The 19,858-nt window shown below is 43.3% G+C and overlaps 1 protein-coding gene across 4 annotated transcripts in view; it reads left to right on the top strand.

Annotated features, from left to right (window-relative positions):
• Nucleotides 1-19,249, top strand: part of HS6ST2 (heparan sulfate 6-O-sulfotransferase 2) — a 321,540-nt gene extending 302,291 nt beyond the window's left edge. For all 4 annotated transcript variants that reach the window (XM_008273223.4, XM_002720300.5, XM_002720301.5 and 1 more), the window contains one exon: nt 16,091-19,249. In XM_008273223.4, coding sequence (XP_008271445.1) covers nt 16,091-16,991 — 901 coding nt within the window. In that variant the 3' untranslated portion in view covers nt 16,992-19,249. The remainder of the gene's footprint in view (nt 1-16,090) is intronic.
• The last annotated feature ends 609 nt before the right edge of the window (nt 19,250-19,858 follow it).

Below are 19,858 nucleotides of genomic sequence, written 5' to 3'. Positions count from 1 at the left end.
CAGTGAGGACACAAAGACTTAATAGTGCATGGGCCAGGGCAGTGGGTAAGAGCTCAGACTCAGAAGTCACACAGACCTGGCCGGTGCTCACTAAGTAGCTCTTTGATTTTAAGAGGACTAAAGAACACCTTATAACTATTTAGCTATCTTTGTGCGATAAATGACAATAGAAATAACCATAACAATGAGCACTAACATTTGTTGTCTGTTCTGTTCCAAGCACAGTTCTAAGAACTTTATACAGTAATTTGTCATTTATCGATGGGGAAACATTATGAGAAAAGAGTTGCTAGGCGACTTTGTCCTTCGCAAATAGCACAGAGTGCATTTTATATGAACTAAGACAGTTTGGATGTCAATCAGCAATAAAACACTATGGGACCACCATCATATATGCAGTCCATCGTTGACTCAAATATTGTTATAATGTACATTACTCTCATATCTATGACCTCATTTCATCTTCATAAAGAACCCCCCCCCCCAAGATAGGCCAGCTTTGTGGTGCAGTGAGTTAAAGCACCACCTGCAATGCCAGCATCACACATGGGTGTTGGTTCAGGTCCTGCTCTGCTTCTGATCCAGCTCCCCGCTGATGCACAGGGAAAGCAGCAGAGGGTGGCTCAAGTGCTTGTATCCCTGACACCCACATGAGAAACCCAGATGAAGCTTCTGGCTCCTGGCTTCTTCCTGACCCAGCTTTGGCTATAGGGTCATTTGGGAGTGAACTAGTGTATGAAAAAGCTTCTTCGGGATCTCCCACATAGGTGCAGGGGTCCAAACACTTGGGCCATCTTCTGCTGCTCTCCCAGGCCATAGCAGAGAGCTGGATTGGAAGAGGAGCAGCCGGGACACTATCCGGCGCCCATAGGGGATGTCGGTGCTGGAGGCAGAGGCTTAGTCTGTTATGTCACAGCGCTGGCCCCCAGTAAATCTTTTTTTATATAAAAAAAAAAAAACTAAGACTTTCCTACATCCTAAATGAGGAACATAGAAACATACAGCTGACAATGACCAGAGCTGGAATTTGAATTCAGGAAGTCTGGCTCTAGAGTGGACATGTTGTATAGAAATACAGTGCAAAACAGATTTGTAATTTTAAATCTTGTAATTCTATATTAAGAAAGGAAAACTTACTTACAGATAAAATTAACTTGAATTATATATTTTATTCAACCGATATATCCAAAATGCTGTCATTTCAACATGTAAGCAGAATACAGAATAATGAATGAGCTATGGTGTCTTCCTCTAAGCCTTGGAGATCTTATTGTGCTTGAAAACACTGAGAGCACTCCTCAGTCAGATCAACCATGTTTCCAGAGCTCAGGGATGTGTGGCTGGCGGCTACCACGCTGGGCAGCCCTGCTCCAGAACACCACCTGCTCATGGCATTCACTGGGCCTAAAATGAAGGCATCAGCGGCCATTTACTATGTTTTGTGAAAAAGCATCTAGCACAGTGCCTGGCATATTGTATGCATGTGCTTCATCATAACCTTGATTGGTCTCCTCTTTGTTGTGCTGTTTGCTCAAGTTAGACCACCCCGTCCCCAACCATAGGCAGGCACGCCGGCACCAGCATATACACACTTGGTCAGATCCTTTCTATCTATTAGGACCTGGTCAGACTTTGCCTGCTCTTGCAGGAAACCTTCCTTGACGACAATATCACACAGTAAACTCTCTTCTTGACTCATTTTGCCCTTACTCTCTGTACGATGCAATGGGTACTTAAATTCTACTCTTATCCCCTTCTCACTGAATTATGCTCCTATCTCCCCAACCAAATTCTGAAATCTTTGAAAGCGGGAACCCGTAAACACATGACTTACTCACTGTGTGGGAACCTGTAAACACATAACTTCCTCACTGTGCTTGCATCCCTAATTTTGGCAACTTCTAGGTCCCTAAGTGTATAATGTAAGTGTATACACTGATCATAGATGTATTAAATACTTTTCTTGCAACCAAGGCCAACCCCTCACTTCTAGGGCTAAAAGGACACTGTATTTCCTCCTTGCACATGCGTGCTCTTGAATATCATGAAAATACCAATCATATTACATCCTCGTTTAAATAGTCATGTCTTGGACAATAAAAAGCACAAGAGCAATGGCTTCTCAGGACAAGAGGCATCCAGGATGTTCACCAAAAGCGTGAGCACATTGAACACTGTAGTCACACTGGGAGCAGTTGGAAATTTCCATGGCCTCCTCTTGTCCACTGAGGTTTGGAGCTTATTATTCCCCACCTTTGCCTACTCTTGTTTGAGGCTTGAGGAAGGAAGAGAATCAGCCGCTATTTCTGGCTGCTCTAGATGCCAGCCCTCAGGAGAGGGTAGTTTGGCAGGCAGTGCCACACAGAAGCACTCAGCAAGCTGAGAAGCACCATGTGGGGAGAAAAGAATTTCTGGAAGGAAAGTCAGGAAGCCAAGTGTGTTGATTAGTGGCAGAACTGGTCTCCATGGGACTTGGGCAGACTGTCTCTCTTTGTGGGGCTCATTCTACTTCATCTACACACCAAAGGGATTTTTCTCTAAGAGTGCCTTCCACTTCAAAAGCACACTGATTAGTAATGAATCAAGACTCACAAAATAATTTTGTAATGCAAAAAATTTGAAGAGTGGAAATATATGTTACAAAACTTTTGATGATGCCAAGAAATTGAGTGGATTTTTGGTAACAGCTAGTGATTATGGGTCATAAAGTTTGGAATTTCACATTTTGCTAAAGAACCCAACTTTCTCACTGTGTGCAGAAGTCCTTAGACTTCTGGGCTTTGGAACCTACTGGGCTTTGGGAAAGAGAAGAGCTACTCATTTTCCAAAGAAGTAAATATCACCAGGACTGATTGTGTGAGGAATTCCTCCTTGATCTTGAACTTACAGACATTAGAAGTCTTCTTTCTTTTCAAGGAGGAAAAAAAGAAACATCATTTTCCTGCTTTGTAACCGAAATATAAGAATGACACAGAAAAAACATCATTTTGTTTGGGGAAAGCTCATTTGCACTCTGAGTGTTGGTCACAATACACACAGATAGGTTAACAGTTAACCAGAGGAGGAAAAATAAATTCATTAAAGCGTTACTTTGTTAGCAGAGAACTGTTCCTTTGGGTAAGACATGAAGAATAACAGACAACCCCTGCAAGGAGAACTGAATATAGTCACATGTCACTTAACTATGGGGGATTTGTTCTGAGAAACAGATCATGAGACAATTTGGTTGTTATGCAAACTTCATAGGATATACTTAACACAAATTTAGGATGATGTAACCTACTACACACCTAGACTCTATGTCTTAGGGGACCACCATTGTATATGTGGTCCCTTGTGGATCAAAGTGCTGTTATGCCACACATGCCTGTAGCTTGTTTGATGTGTGCAAGACTTTCAGCCTCTTCCGAGTTGGTTTTGTATTCAGTAGATGCTCTCCATGAATGGTTATGTACCATCTTAGGAGTGCATTCTAGTCTTGAAAGAACCAGTGAAAGTCTCGTTTGTCCTATTGATCAGTGGACTCCCAAGGCTTGGTCCAGCTCACCACTTCTCGTGAGTTGTCCAGGGAGCCTGGCTGAGTCATGAACCCCATAGCATTAATGTGAAGGGGAAAAGGAGAGGTTCAGCATCAAGATCATTTAGATCTTTCCGGTCCTATGACGACAATGAAATGAAATCATAAGTGTCACTGCTCTGTGTAACCCACTGTCTGCTCACTCTTTTCACTAGATGAAGCATGACAAGTAAGCCACAGAACACTGTGACAAATGTACCAAAAATAACACATGTAAATGAGCATCCATCCACTTCAAAGTAGCCTATTTGTGACGTCTCACACTTATTTTATGAGGCTTCTACCACTGTTGATCACAGCATTTCTGAAATTCTTCTTTAGGGACTGCCAATATACTTATGAGTCATACAAGAAAATTAGTTAAAATTGCAACTCCAGGGCTTAAGGGATTCATTCACATTGGAGGCATATTTGCCTTTGATTCAATTTGCTACATTTTTATTTAGTCTGTGCTCATATATTAATAGTATTTGATCTGAAAGCCATCTTCCTTGCTTTGCCCAAATCATTTACATGCAATGGGAGGATCCATGCAGTTGGCTTTGCCACCAGTAGTCATGGAAGGAGAGTAGGCCTTCAGTGTTAGTGACTTCATGTCACTGTACAACCCTCACTCTCTGCAGAGTTCACTTTTCCACCACTCATCCAGGAGCAAGATGTGCAAAGGCTGAAACTGTTTTAAAAATACAAAACTAAGCTACAGGTATAATAAAATGTTTGCTCCTATTGATTTGGCCTAAGAATTTGTTTCCTTTCTCAAATTAACTTTTTATTGATTATTCCTGTGACCTTAACTTCTATGGGTTCGCTGGCCTTCTTCCATTAAAAAAATGGTTTTGATATTTATTTCCCTCCGAAGTAGTGCAGTAAAAACCTTATCGTGGCTTTTCATGAACCTGTGGCCCCAGCGGAAAGTCAATCTTTACAGCATGAGCCTCAGAACTTTGCCCAGACCTCAATTCCCTGGATTTTTCCTGAGCAGAAATGAGCATCCCGAGCTTCTCCAAGGAGTACAGGGAAGAACTTGAACTTGCTCTTGGGAACTCACTTGGCTTGCTCATATACTGCATATCTCCTAAGGTCTCTGAGGAATTTCTGATCTCTGAAGTCACATATCTAGAATGGTGGCTCTGCAGCTCAAGTTTGTTATGCATCAAAATTTCTAGGAGGGCTTCTTACAATATAGATTGCCAGGCCCCAACTCCCCGAGTTCCTAATTCAACAAGTGGAGCCTAGAATCTGCATCTCTAACAAGTTCTTAAATGATGCTGATGCTGCTGGTCCTGAGACCAGAAGTCCTGGGTTCATGTCCCAGCCCTGGAATGAGAAGAATACAGTTTTTGGAGTCAGAGATAAGCACATTCAAATCTGAACATCCATGCTCAACCCGAGATAGGACCTTGGGTCAGATCAGCTCAATTTCTGCAACCTTATAATGAAAATAATGACATAAGTATAGGATTCACAGGATTTGGGGGAGTTAATGTGTAAGTGTCGGGCACAAAGTGTGACCTGCTTGTGGCTATGCAGCTTTTCTAAGGAAGTGTCCTCTCTCAGGAGCCAGATAGCTTTGTACTTAAAGTAGGGGTGGTGAATTCTTTCAGGCCCGGTGAGTGTGCCATCCTTGGTAATCAACAGACACAAAGACAGGGTCTACTAAAAACATACACCTTCAACCCAGAAATACTCCTTGCAATTAGATTGACTCTCATGGGCTGTTGGTAACCTGAGAGTTCTAGGCAAGCCCTTACCTTTCTCTTAGGACCTTGATTTTCCAATTACTTTTTTTTTTTTAAGATTTATTTATTTGAAAAGCGGAGTTATAGAGAGGGAGGGAGGGAGGGAGGGAGGGAGGGAGGGAGGGAGAGAGGGAGAGAGAGAGAGAGAGAGAGAGAGAGAGAGAGAGAGAGAGAGATGTTCTATCCACTGGTCCACTCCCCAAATGGCTGCAATGGCCAGAGCTGTGCCAATCCAAAGCCAGGAGCCAGAAGCTTCTTCCGGCTCTCCCACGTGGGTGCAGGGGCCCAAGGACTTGGGCCATCTTCTGCTTTCCCAGGCCATAGCAGAGAGCTGGATCAGAAGCGGAGCAGCCAGGACTCGAACTGGCACCCACATGGGATGCCAGCACTGCACCACAGTGCCAGCCCTGATTTTCCCATTTCTAAAGTGAAATGTTTGACCTAGATGATTTGCTATCTTAAAGGTTTATTTTTGCTTTGACAGGTCTAAGATTTTGTGACATAGAACTCAGGCAGTTATTTCAGAATAGTCTATTAAGTCTATTAAGAGTAAAGGGTTGGGGCTGGCACTGTGGCGTAGTGGGTAAAGCCACTGCTTGCAATGCCAGCATCCTATATGGGCACTAGTTTGAGTCCTGGCTGCTCCACTTTTGATCTTGCTCCCTGATAATGCACCTGGGAAAGCAGTAGAGGATGACCCAAGTACTTGGGCCCCTGCAACCACATGGGGGACCCAGAAGAAGCTCCTGGTTCCTGGCTTTAGATTGGCCCAGCTCTAGCCATTGTGGCCATCTGGGGAGTGAACCAGTGGATGGAAGATCAATCTGTCTCTCTCTCTCTCTCTCTCTCTCTCTCTCTCTCTCTGTCTCTCTGTAACTTTGCCCCCTTTAAATCTTGAAAAAAAGTAAATTGAAAGTATGCCATTGCAAAAATTAAAACAAAAATAAAGGAGGATGGAGGGAGGGTGGAAAGTTTCATTATTTTCTTAGAACTTTATATGTGAAAAACATGAAATCTGTTTTCTTTATATAAATAATTTTTTAAAAAAATGAAAAGTTTGTGTTTACCCTAGCATTTAAGATGCCATTTAAGGGGGCTGGCGCTGTGGCATAGCAGGTAAAGCCACCATCTGCAGTGTCGGCATCCCATTTGGGTGCCGGTTCGAGCCCCGGCTGCTCCACTTCTGATCCAGCTCTCTGCTGTGGCCTGGGAAATCAGTAGAAGATGGTCCAAGTCCTTGGGCCCCTGCACCCACATGGGAGACCTGGAAGAAGTTCCTGGTTCCTGGCTTCGGATCGGTGCAGCTCTGCTTGTTGCAGCCATTTGGGGAGTGAACCAGCAGATGGAAGACCTCTCTCCCCCTGTCTCTCCTTTTCTTTCTGTGTAACTCTTACTTTCAAATAAATAAATACATCTTTTAAAAACAGGATGCCATTAAAAAAAAGATACCTGTTGTCCTATATCAGAGTACACAGGTTGGATTTCTGGCTCAAGCTTCTGACTCCACCTTGCTGCTACTACAGGTGTTGAGAGCAGCGGCACTGGCTCAAGTACTTGGATTCCTGTCACCCACATGGGAGATTTGTACTGCATTCCAGCTCCTGGCCCAGCCCCAACCCCATTGAGGGCATTTTGGAAGTGAATCAATGGGTGGGAGTTCTTGTTCTGTGTGTGTGTGTGTGTATCTCAAATAAACTTTAAAACATTTAAAAAAAAACAATGAAAAAAGTAGTTCTTACTTTTTAAAAAAGATTTATTTATTTACTTGAGAGGCAGAGTTACAGAGAGCTGCAGAGACAGAGAGAGAGGTCTTCCATCCGTGACCTGGTTCACTACCCCAGTGGCCACAATGGCTGGAGCTAGGCCAATCTGAGGCCAAGATCCAGGAGCTTCTTTTGTTTCCCACATGGGTGCAGGGGCCCAAGGACTTGGGCCATCTTCTCCTGATTTCCCAGGCCATAGCAGAGAGCTGGATCGGAAGTGGAGCAGCCGGAGCTCAAGCCTGCACTCATATGGGATGCCAGCACTGCAAGTGGAGGCTTAACTTGCTACACCACAGCACCTGCCCTAGTAGTTCTTATTTTCGTCCCTTTACTTACTTTTTTTTGACAGGCAGAGTTAGACAGTGAGAGAGAGAGAGAGACAGAGAGAAAGGTCTTCCTTCCATTGGTTTATCCCCCAAATGGCCTCTACGGCCAGTGCGCTGTGCCGATCCGAAGCCAGGAGCTGGGTGCTTCCTCCTGGTCTCCCATGCGGGTGCAGGGCCCAAGGACTTGGGCCATCCTCCACTGCCTTCCCTGGGCCACAGCAGAGAGCTGGACTGGAAGAGGAGCAACCGGGACAGAACCCGGTGCCCCAACTAGGACTAGAATCTGGGCGCCGGCGCCGCGGGCGGAGGATTAGCCTAGTGAGCTGCGGCCCTTTTACTTACTTTTAATACCCCTAAACTTCCCAGGCTTCCTTTAGACTAGGTACTGAACAGGAAGTCAGAGGCCACAGCTAAACATACCTAGGTCTTCTTCATAGCTAGACTTCCTTAAAATACTCCAAAAATGAACAAAAGATAAGGAAATGGAAAGGCAACATGCCTGGCATGATTGGTTTGCATTATGTACATATGTTGAAATATTGCTCAGTACCCCCATAAACATGTACAAGTGTTGCATGTTAATCCAAAATGTAAAAACAAATGAATTAAAAAGACAAAAAAATGCTCCTTCACAGGCATAAAATGGTATATATGTTATTTAATAGTGACATCTAGTGGTTTTTTTCTTATCAAAGACTAAGACATGCGTTTTCCTGTTAGCCCATCTTAAGCTCTGCTGCTTCTGCTGTAGACATTCATTCAACAATGTTTAATTAATCACATTATGTGCCAGGGAGTGGGTGCTGTGGTGCAGCAGGTTGAGCTGCCACTTGGGATGCCCACATCCTATACAACAGTGCTGATTTGAGTCCTGGATACTACTGTTCTGATCCAGTTCCCTGCTGACGCACCTGGAAGCAGAGTAAGCTAGCTCAAATATTTGAGTTCCTACCGCCCATGTAGGAGACCTGAATGGAGTTCCTGGCTCCAGGCTTCAACCTGGAGCAGCCCTGACTGTGGAGGACATCTGAGGAGTAAACCAGCAGATGGAATTCTCTCTCTCTCTCTCTCTCTGCTGTGTGTGTGTGTGTGTGTGTGTGTGTATTACTGTGACTTTCAAATAAATAAATAAATCTTAAAAAATATATCATATCAAGCTTATAGGAGCATATGTTGATAAATGATACTTGGCCTGCACACTCCTAGGGTTCATAGTAAAGTGGAGGGGGGGCAGACAGATCACTAGACAGTCACAACACATTCTGACCAATGGTACAGGGGGAGAATCCCAGGGCAGTTAGAACCGAGGCTAAGGAAGGTTTCATAGAGGAGGCGGTCTTTGAACTGAGTTTTGAAGGCGTTCACCACATAACCTACAAAGGCCAAATAGCCACTCAAAAGAGTGCGTAGTCCATATACAAAAGTAAAGGGCCTGTAGTGTCCTTTGGAAAATTAAGAAAACTTTTATAGACCTGAAGACCTTTGAAGCTGGGTGATTCCTTCTATGGGGAGCAGTCTTGTGCATTGTAGGCTGTTTAGCAGCATCCCCGGACGAGATGGCAGTAGCAACCCCTCCCCCAGGTGCAGCAATCACAGTGTCTCCAACTAGTGCCAGATGGCCTGGGCTTGGGAGTAAAGGACATACAGGAGGACTCAGTTGAAAAAGACTTGTGTAGAGGGAGCTCACAAGAGATAAGACCTTGCTGAAAGAGGGGTGGTTGCTGGGTCCACCAGGGCCCCAGGAGGCAAAGGAGCTTAGCCTTTATGTCATAGTGAATAGGAAGCCATTGAGAGAGCTTCCCTAGGGAGTGACAGGTCAGATGTGTGACACGGGCCTGTGGAAGTGGTATGGGACTGGAGGCTCAGAGGTGGGCCAGGACACTGCTGCGGCGATCCAGCAGAGAGAGAAGTCATGAAAGCTTGCACTGGGCAGTGCTGGGAAGAATGGATTCGAAGGCTGTTAAGAACTAGAATCAGCAGGACTTGGGGGAAATTTTCAGATGTCAGAAGAGAGGAGTTAAGGATGGTCCCCAGGTTTCCTGACTGGGCAACTCTTACCTTGGTTGCTGTTGTTTCCACAAATGCTTTTTCAATCACAAGGAAACATTGACCTAGACTTGTAGATGTGAAACAGATTTACTGTAGTTCACCGGTTTCCAGCTTGTCTGAGTCTAGGGAGACAAACTAAGTTCAGACACCATGAAACAGGTTTATGGCTCACAGATAAGGTATCAAGGGGCAACAGAAGTCTTGGATCCATTGGAAACCAGTCCCTCAAGTTTCAAGAAAGCTACCCAGGGCAGACAGATTTTTGACTTACACTGCTTCATTGCAGCTGAGGGACCCTAAAAAGTAGTGTGCTCTGGTAGTTATGCAGAAAAGCTTCAGAAAGTTTGTGAACATGTATATTATGAAACATATGTGTATGGATTTTGAAAATTGTTTTGCACTGAGACCAGTGCTGTGGTGCAGCAGGTTCAGCCACTGCTTATGGTGCCAATAGCCCAAATCAGAGTTCCAATTCAAGTTCCTGGCTACTCCACTTCTCATCCAGCTTCCTGCTAATGCACCTGGGAAGGCAGTGGAAGATGGCTCCAGTACTTGGTCTCCTGTTCCCCATGTAGAAGAACCAAATAGAGTTCCAGGCTCCTAGCTCTAGCATGGCCCAGACTTGGCTGGGGGGTGGCCATTTGTGAAGTAAATCAATGGATGAAATCTCTATCTCTATCTCTATCTCTATCTCTATCTCTGTCTCTATCTCTATCTCTCCCTCTCCCTCTCCCTCTCCCTCTCCCTTTCTGTCCCTCTCTCTTTCACTGTGCCTTTCAAATATATAAATGTATAATCTTTAAAAAATTGTTTCTACCAAAGTAAACTAATCTTTTAATTGCATTTTCCCCACTAACTTTTGAAGCCCCCTTTATACCTCCAGATAGCTTACTGACAAAGCTTTGAGGGTCATCCTTCTTCCAGGGGAGAGGGGAGCAAAGCCCTGGCTATCCTACATGGTTCCTTTCTGCCTCAAAATGTTACACTCCCAAGAGGGACAGGAACAAGGCCAGGCTGCTTCAGGCAGTTACTCCCTGTCTCAGCATATTGCATTCTCAGCACATGCTACAGTTCTTGAAAATCACAAGCAAGAAAAGGAGGAACTGGGTCAATCCTAGGCCACCTAGAGAGTTAGCCTGCAGTAGAGGCGATGAACCTTTCTCTCCATTGTGCCTGAAAAGACACCGTGGGCCTACAGAGGCTTCCAATAATCAGTCATTGAATTAACCCAGGCAACTGCTGGGGAGTCCTGACTCCATTTTGAAAATGTGACACTTGGTCATGTTCATTAAGTGATCCATTTGGTCGCAAGACAGACCTGTTCAATTACTAGTAACTGAAACTGGCTGATTATGATTTTCTTGAGGCTGAGCTAGTTTCACTCATTTAAAATGAAATCAGCCCATTCAGCAGCACCCTTTAGGTTTATCTCAACCTGGAGGGAGATTTCCAGCAACTACCGCAGACCTGCCCTCAACTGCATCTTGCTCTGTTTTGACCAATGCTTGGATAGGGACAACGCCCACAGGAACAAGAAAGTATGGCGAAGATAAAGGTGGCGTCATCAGACTCTGCATGTATTTTCACAGGCTTAGACTTACTCTAAGAAGAAGAAATTAAAGAGAGCTACACATAAATTATATCAATCCAAGACAATGTAGATTAAGTTTCAAAATGACATATATGTGAAAAATGGAAACAATTTGTTCACTGTGTGTCAGTGGTATGGCATGGCTGCCATAAAGGCCCATGTGATCAGAGGCCACTTGAAGAGAAATGGTGTCAAGAATGAGGGAGGTGACAGATTGTCCTCTCTTGTCACTTGTCAGGTCATGCCTAGAGCACCATAAAGTGCGACAAATTCAAAGGCAATGATAGGATCATAAGGGACCTTGAAGTAGTATATAGACTAGTTGAAGACCATATTTAGCACAAAGAAGACAAGCCCCTGGTTATGTAAATGCTGTCTTCAAATATCTGAGGGTACACGCGTGATACTAAAATCACATCCTTGTGTAGGTGCACACGGTCAGGAACCATCCCTTTTAGCTGACCACCCCATATCATTGTCTTAAGCCCAGATTGCTCTCTGAGTGATAGAGCTGTACATTCAAATCTCTAACTGGGTGTTCCACAGGTACCTCAAATCTTCCCCCAGATACCTGAAAGACCTCTACTCTTAACCCTCCTAACTCTCTCCTGCTCCCCTCTTTTTAAAACATTAACTTATTAATTTGAAAGGTAGAGTGACAGAGGGAGAGGAGAAAGGGGAGAGGGGGAGAGATATCTTCCATCTGCTGGTTCACTCCTCAAATGCCTGCAACAGCCATCCCTGAGCCAGGCCAAAGTTGGGAGTCAAGAACTCTATCTGGTTCTCCCATGTGGGCGGCAGGAACCTGAGTACTTAGGACATCTCTACTGCCTCTCCGGTGTGTTAGCAGAAAGCTGGGTCAGAAGGGCCTTCCAACATGTGGTGCAGGCATTCCAAGTGGCAGCTTAACCCACTGCACCACAATACCCACCCCTCCCCTGCATTCCTTTTGCACAAGATTTTGTTAATTCCACCTCCTAAGTATTTCTGTGGTTTTCTCCTCATCCTCTTTTGCCTTGTCTTCTGTAGTATGTTCTTATCTAATTTCCCTACATCCATCTCCGTAAACCCTGTACCATGCTCTTTCTAAAACACAGTCCTCATCATTTGATCCCCTGACTTAAAATTCTCCAAAGATCTCCCTGGTGCCTACAGAATTAATTGTGAATTCTAAACTATGGCATTCAATGCCTTCAACAACCAGGCTTCAATTCCCACCACTACTCCTTAACTCTCCATAAAATGTTTATTTTTTTAAAAAATTGAGTTTTTATTTTTAACTTCTATATAGAATTGTACATATTTATGGAGTATAATGCAATGGTTCAATACTTGTATACATTGTGTAATGGTCACCCAGGGAAAACATCCATTGTAAGGATGTATCATTTCTTTATGGTGAGAACATTCAAAATCATTTTTTTGCCCTATGAGACTGCTTCTCTAAAAACTCTCCCCTCTGAATAATGAGCATCCTGGATCATTTATGCAACAAAACCACCAAGGTGTTATACCTGTCTTCTCACCTCCAACACATGGTACAATTCCAAGGGCCAGTGGCCACTGGGCACCTGCCCTTAAACAGATCTTCCTTTTCACCCATGGGATAGTATTTTCAAACAGAATCGACTGCTTCTAGTTGAGCCAGTTTGGGCCCCAAGACTACTTGCCCTGGAAGAAGGAGACTGTTGACCCTGAATCTCCAATTATTGTCCTTTGGGTCTAGACAGCTGTTATTACGAAAGCAATTCACACGCGAACGCGTGTGTGTGTGTGTGTGTGTGTGTGTAGACTGAGGCTGCCCACATTAGGCTGTCCTTACTCACACAGCCACTAGGCGACCTTCAGGTTGTAGGGGTACTGGATCCACACATCTTTAACAGAAGAGTGTATGTATGTATGTATCTGTGTCTCTGTGTTGTATCTGTGTATGTATCTGTGTCTCTGTGTTGTGTCCTCTGTCTCTCTAGGTTGGGAGTAGTGCTTACAAAATCTTCACTCTGACACTAACCCTGATGGTTGCTATCTCTGCCCTGAAAGACCAGGAGGAATTTTTAAGGAGCTGCCTTGTACTGTGGTGCAGTCTAAAATTGACCAGAAGATGTCACTGTAGGCTTAAGCCAGTACAACAGATTCAGACAGGAGAATTGTCAGCTAAGCATGAAGGTGACTCCATTATGGAGCTTTAAAACACCCAGCACCCTGCAATGCAATGCATGCCTGGAAAAACTGGTTGAGAAGTTAACCCAAATGTGTCACTAGATTTAATACCTTTCCCCCCCTCCAAATCATCGGTCTAATTGCCACCAAACTATTGCCTCAGGCGTAGCATAAAGGCTCGATTATATGTACTGAATGAATGAATGAACACCAAAACTAGCAGTAGAAGGAGGAAGCCCAAGGGCATAGTAGTAACTTTATTGGTAAAGGCTGCTAGGGGACAAAAGTTACCACTCTTGGCAGTGTGTTTTTACAGAGAAGATTTTTCGTGGCACTAGCTAGGTCAGGTCCTGGGAAAAGTAGTAAGATAAATTAAGGTGCTCTGTGCCCCCTCTCCACACTCAGCCCCAGATGCTTCTCTTGTGCCCAATGCTTGTTTATTCCAAAAAAGCATATAAGGTGAATTTTTTAAAAGATGAATTTTTAAAATCTTCCTGTGATTTTTGCAAGGTTCTTGGAAGAAGATCTAAAGTATTTGTATGACCCCAGCGCTCTCCTTCCCCTCATCCATGGAATAGTTCTCTTTTTTTAATTTTTAAAGATTTGTTTGTTTATTTGAAAGGCAGAGTTACATAGAGAGGAGGAGGAGAGAGAGAAAGAGAAAGAGAGAGAGAGAGAGAGAGAGAGAGAGAGAGAGAGAGAGATCCTTCAGTCCACTGGTTCAATCCCTAAATGGCTGTAATGACCAGGGCTGGGCCAGGCCGAAATCAGCTGGGACTCCAACCGGTGCCCAGTCCATGTCTTAGCCTGCTGTGACACAGCGCCAGCCTTTGGAATAGTTCTTTAAAATGAGCAGTTTTTAAAAGAGTTACTGAGATTCGGCTCTGTGCCAAATATAAAGGCTGCTGGAATGGATGGGATGAGGGTTATGGAAGCATAGGGCTGACTTCCTGTCCTGGAAAACATAGAGATTAAATGGAAATGCAAACAAGTAATTGTAATAAAATGTAAATTTTATTACATAATTTTTTATTACATAAAACATAGTGTGTAAGGCCACTGCTTGTGATGCTGGCTTCCCATGTGGGCACCGGTTCATATCCCCAGTGCTACACTTCTTATCCAGTTCTGTGCTAATGGCCTGGGGAAAGCAGTGGAGGGTGGCCCAAGTGCTTGGGCCCCTGCATCCACATGGAAGCCCCAGGAGAAGCTCCAGGCTCCTGGCTTCAGCCTGGCCCAGTCCTAGCCATTGCAGCCATCTTGGGAGTGAACCAGCAGATGGCAGTTATCTCTCTCTCTCTCTCTCTCTCTCTCTCTTTATCTCTCTCTCCCTTCTCTCTCCTTGACTCTGACTTATAAATAAATAAATATTTAAAAAAATGTTTTAACAAAGGCTGAGCATGGAAACACAATGGCAACCCAGAAGAAGTGAAGACTGGCAGCAAGGGGTGGGGTAGAGTTTATCAAAGGATGAATTGGTGCTTGAAGCCTGGGTAAAATTTCGCAGCTAACAAAGGAAGATCTTACCCTGCATAGAACAGAGACATAGAGGATAGGTCTCTGGATGCCTGAGTTGCTGGAAACCAAAGAGCTGGGAAGCACCATGTCCCCAGAGGACATCAGCCAGCATTCAGTCAGGCTGAGCAGGCTTCCTCTGTGTTCTCTGATTTGTATAGAAAGCCACCATTCCCTCAGATGGAGACAAGCGCATTTCAGAAGAGTTGTAAGCCGTATCCCAGGTTTCCTTTAAGAAATGACAGGAAATAATCTGTGTTTATTGCCATTTTCCTTCCACAATACACTTTTCCGTGACCTCCGCCGTGCCTGCTTTGAAACAAACTTCTCAGTCTTGTTTCCTATCCGTGGCCTTGCGCCATCACATCCGAGACCTGGATGTTTTGAAGGTCTGGGGCCGTGAGTGTGTGCACCTGTTGGGGGCATGGATGTGAGTGTGTCGGTGTGTAGTTTCAGTGTTAGCTGGTCTGCTGTTTAAGCCAGGCACGGTATCTATTTGCAGCTCCGGAGAGAAGATAGCCATACCTCAAAGCCTCCACACTTGCTGACATTCATGTGTCCTGTCGGTGTTGGTAAGGAACAGGGACGTTTTGGCGCTGATAGAGTCAACTTTCCTACCTGGGAATATTATCATGTGAGCAAGGGCTGAAATCGAGGTAGTAGCTTGCATATGTGCCATTGGCAGCTACTGTGTCTATTTCAGTCCCGTTTATTTCTGGAGGCCAAGCTATTCTGCCTATCTCTGCATTCCATTTCCATAACGTACGAGGCCCTGATGTTATGACAACAGCCAGAATCAAGAGTATCATAGCAAACGCTCTTCCAGCGAGGTTTGTTCTTTTTTTTTTTTTTAAAGACATTTAGATTAGACTGGATATTGGGAAAATGCATGTGCATATTGAATAAGAAAGATTAGAATTCGAGCTCACTTATCAACTCCATTTCATGTCAATAAATCATTTGCTTCCACCGAGTCTCCATTTCATGATCAGGAAACGGGGGCTTTGGGACCATAAACAACATGGTTACCTACTTAGCCAGTGCGTCACCAGGAGGATTTGCCATCGGCTGGAGCAGGAGCAATAGAAGGGAAGTGGGGATGAACAGCCAAGCTGATGTCTTGAGAGTAACCGCTTTGTACCTGCTTTAGCTGCAGATTCAGTGAAACAATTAGCTATCCTGCTAGGCTAACGGGACTGATGGAGGGACGGGGGCTGCAGCAGAGTTCACAGGACACATGGCACTCGGACCTTAGCATTCCCCCCTTGTCTTTCTTAATGGCTAGTGAACGTCACATGTGCCATGTACCTCCCTGACTCCACTTATGTCAGCCACATCTCTGACTTTGGGTCTTTGTGCTTTATCCACAGGAACTTCCACTACATCACCATCCTCCGCGACCCTGTGTCCCGCTACTTGAGTGAGTGGAGGCATGTCCAGAGAGGGGCGACATGGAAAGCATCCCTGCACGTGTGTGATGGAAGGCCCCCAACATCTGAAGAGCTGCCCAGCTGCTACACTGGCGATGACTGGTCTGGCTGCCCACTCAAAGAGTTCATGGACTGCCCTTATAACCTAGCCAACAACCGCCAGGTGCGCATGCTCTCAGACTTGACTCTGGTAGGCTGCTACAACCTGTCTGTCATGCCTGAAAAGCAAAGAAACAAAGTCCTGCTGGAAAGTGCCAAATCAAATCTGAAGCACATGGCATTCTTTGGCCTCACTGAGTTTCAGCGGAAGACCCAGTATCTGTTTGAGAAGACCTTCAACATGAACTTCATTTCGCCGTTTACCCAGTATAATACCACTAGGGCCTCTAGTGTAGAGATCAATGAGGAAATCCAAAAGCGCATTGAGGGACTGAATTTTCTGGATATGGAATTGTACAGCTATGCCAAAGATCTCTTTTTGCAAAGGTATCAGTTTATGAGGCAGAAAGAGCATCAGGAAGCCAGGCGGAAGCGTCAGGAACAACGCAAATTTCTGAAGGGTAGGTTCCTTCAGACCCATTTTCAGAGCCACAGTCAAGGTCAGAGCCAGAATCCAAGTCAGAATCTGAGTCAGAACCCAAATCTGAATGCAATTCAGAATCTGACTCAGAATCTGCTGCACAATCTGATTCAGAATCTGACTCAGAGTTCGAGTCAGAATTTGAGCCAGAAGGAGACCCGGGATAGCCAGAGGCAGAAACCAGGGCAGGGGCGCAATGAGAGCAGCCACGCCAGCAACGGTACCCATGACTACATAGGCAGTGTAGAGAAATGGCGTTAGTTGACTCAGAAAGGCTTGTGCACACTTCCCTCAATGCGCCACCAAATAGATGGCAGATCCTAAAAGATCAAAGTGTCCAAACACACCCTGCTTCCTTAACTTGGGAAGATTTTAAAAAAAAAGTTTAGATGTTGCCTTTACAGTTGCCTTTCAATTAAATGTTATACTGTGCATGGGTAAAACAAATCTCAGTATGTAATTAAATTGTCTTTTTTGGGATTGGTCTATTTATGAAATCCAAAAGCCAAACCAGACTCACCAGAAATTGCTGTTTAGATATTTTAAGAAGTTCTTAAATTAGTTAGGGAGACAAAATGAAAACATCAAATGCAACCATTTAACTTATGGCTAAGAAATGGACTTTAAATGATTCATGATACACTGTTAAAACCCAATCTTAGAAGCAAACTTTTTTTTTTCCCAAGAATAAGCATAAGTATAAGCAAACTGACAGAAGTGAAACACAAAACCTTTCATTTTGTTCTGATTTTAACAAGGAATCTATTGAAGTAGAATAACAACTGATGATAAATTTCACCAAAAATGTAGAAAATGAAAAATTCTTCTCCCCAACATGGGTGGTTTTATATAAAAATTCTGGCTTTTCAAGAACAGGATTCCTATCTTGTAATTCAAGGGATGTTTAAATTTTAAACTTTTTATACCTTCTACTGTTTAAAGGTTTTAAACAGGGTGTGTCTCATATCAAACAGAACACTTTTGTTTCCAAATGGAATACCAATGTAAAGATCTAATTTCCAGATGCTTCCCTGGCACTGTAATCTCAACAGCTCTGGAATCTTTTTGGCGCTGCTTCTCATTATTTTAAGGCTTCTCCAAGTTGTGCTCATTCCAAACTAACTCATGTATAGACTCTTTCTTCATCATCTAAATGGTGTGTTTCTGAATTTATTGTGGTATATAATAATCCTGCATTTAAAGTCAGGGCTTTCTTTCTATAAACATGTCTTATCAATGTTTGTGTAGTGAGGTCCTTATCAAGAGACTCTTGAGCAGGATAACGTGTCTAAAAATATTCTTGAAGTTATTCTTGATCAGATATAACTGAACCTGAATGTGAACTGTTCTTTACTTTTTGTATACCTGTATTGTAATGTTTCTGGTTGAGCTGGCTATTTCTAGCCCATTAGTTCTTTTTCATGTGGACACATTTATAAACAATTGCAAGAGCAAAGGCTGATAAATGGTAGAATGAACATTGGGATAGCCGGAGTTACTCAATAATACCAAAAGCTACCCCCTGATACTTTGGGTTAATCCTTCTACCAGGTTTTTGTTTAAGAAAGAACACTAGGAAAAAGTGTCCTGACATGAAGTTAAGTATCAGAAACATGTGAGTTGAGAAGAGTGATTTGGGAGTGTAAGTCTGTGCAAAAATAATACTTTTATGGTATCAATTGCAAATTGAGCAATGTAGAAAGAAGAATGGAACCCACTGTGCTGTCAAGCACATGTCATGATTCTGGGCAGTTTCTGTTTTACGGGTTTTGCTCCATTTTGTAAGGACGTATACTAACCTCCTGGCTATCAATCAAATAAGGTGATTGGAGCTGGCATTTATATTTGTAGTAGGGACATGCTTAGAAGTGTGACCATGAAGTCACATCTTGTCCCATCTGCTCATGTGTGTGATCTAGTTTCATCTGTAATAATATGGCCACAAACTAGACAAGAAGTTAAGTATTTGGTTTTAAAGTGTGTTTTCTTGACTCTGAGCTTGTATTATGATTTCTACCTTTTGTTTTGGCAAACAGTATCACAGTCCTGGGAATTTTGAGACCTAAATCCTGCAAGGAATTTGTTTTCCAAAACACACACCTTGACATGTCAGAGTGTTTTAGAGTGAAGCTATTTTGTGTACACTGTGTTTTTAAAATATTCTGTTGAGCACTTTGGTATTTTCAATTTTGTTTTAGTTTTAATTGAAGATGGTTGTTCTTCAAACCGACAGGTAGTGCTGCAAAGCAGGACAAAGCCCAAGCCAGTGGAAGAGCTTGTTATAGAAAAACCATTTTGTGTTATTGCTGTGGTGTGCATGGTTTGCAGAGATAAAGTACATTTTTCTCTGTCTATACTGATTATTGTATATAGGGGATGATATAAATATACATTTTTGTCATTGTCATGTAAATCACATGATTTCAACTGTAAACTTCTGTCCAATGGTGTAGCTTTACAAACCATTCACTGATTTTTGTGTAATTTAACAATAGATATGAAATAAAGTTTAAATTACAGGCTCTGAGTCATTTCATGGTTCTGAGGTTTGCACCCAATATACCTTCAACGTCATTGACCAGAACAGAATTACTTTTCACAAGGAGTTTTCCTTTCTCTCTCTTGACATCCGGGTATGGAAATGTGATGCCCCCACTGTAACCTCTCATGGTAACATGGCCTTAATTTGGGGTATATCTTTCTGGAAGTTGGTGTTTTGAGTAAAAGAAAGTTGTCCATAAAAGACAAGGTTTGGTATGCAAATGAAATGCACATATGTTTCAACTTAAAGTTATTAGATATTTGCATATTCAAGAGCATTCAGAAAGGAAAAAAAGCTCTCTTTATGTTTCTCCAGTCTATCCACAGAGTAGGAGTTTAAAGGTAAGAATTAACATATTGGCACACTTTGCTCTAATTATATTCAATGTACATATTTTTCCAAACTTTTGTGGTTAGGATGATGGGTGGGATGATTTGTCCTTGCTCCTAAACAAAGACACTCAAGATATCAGTTCAATGGGCTAGAGAGAACAACGCTACAGATTTGGGGGATGGGAGCATTGTTAGCCTGTAAACTATTTGTACTTATGAAGTTATTCCCAGTAACTGGTTATTGAGCAATAATT

The sequence above is a fragment of the Oryctolagus cuniculus genome, chromosome X, assembly GCF_964237555.1.
Source record: "Oryctolagus cuniculus chromosome X, mOryCun1.1, whole genome shotgun sequence".
In the NCBI taxonomy this organism is placed as follows: domain Eukaryota; kingdom Metazoa; phylum Chordata; class Mammalia; order Lagomorpha; family Leporidae; genus Oryctolagus; species Oryctolagus cuniculus.
This window is presented reverse-complemented; position numbering and strand designations above follow the sequence as displayed.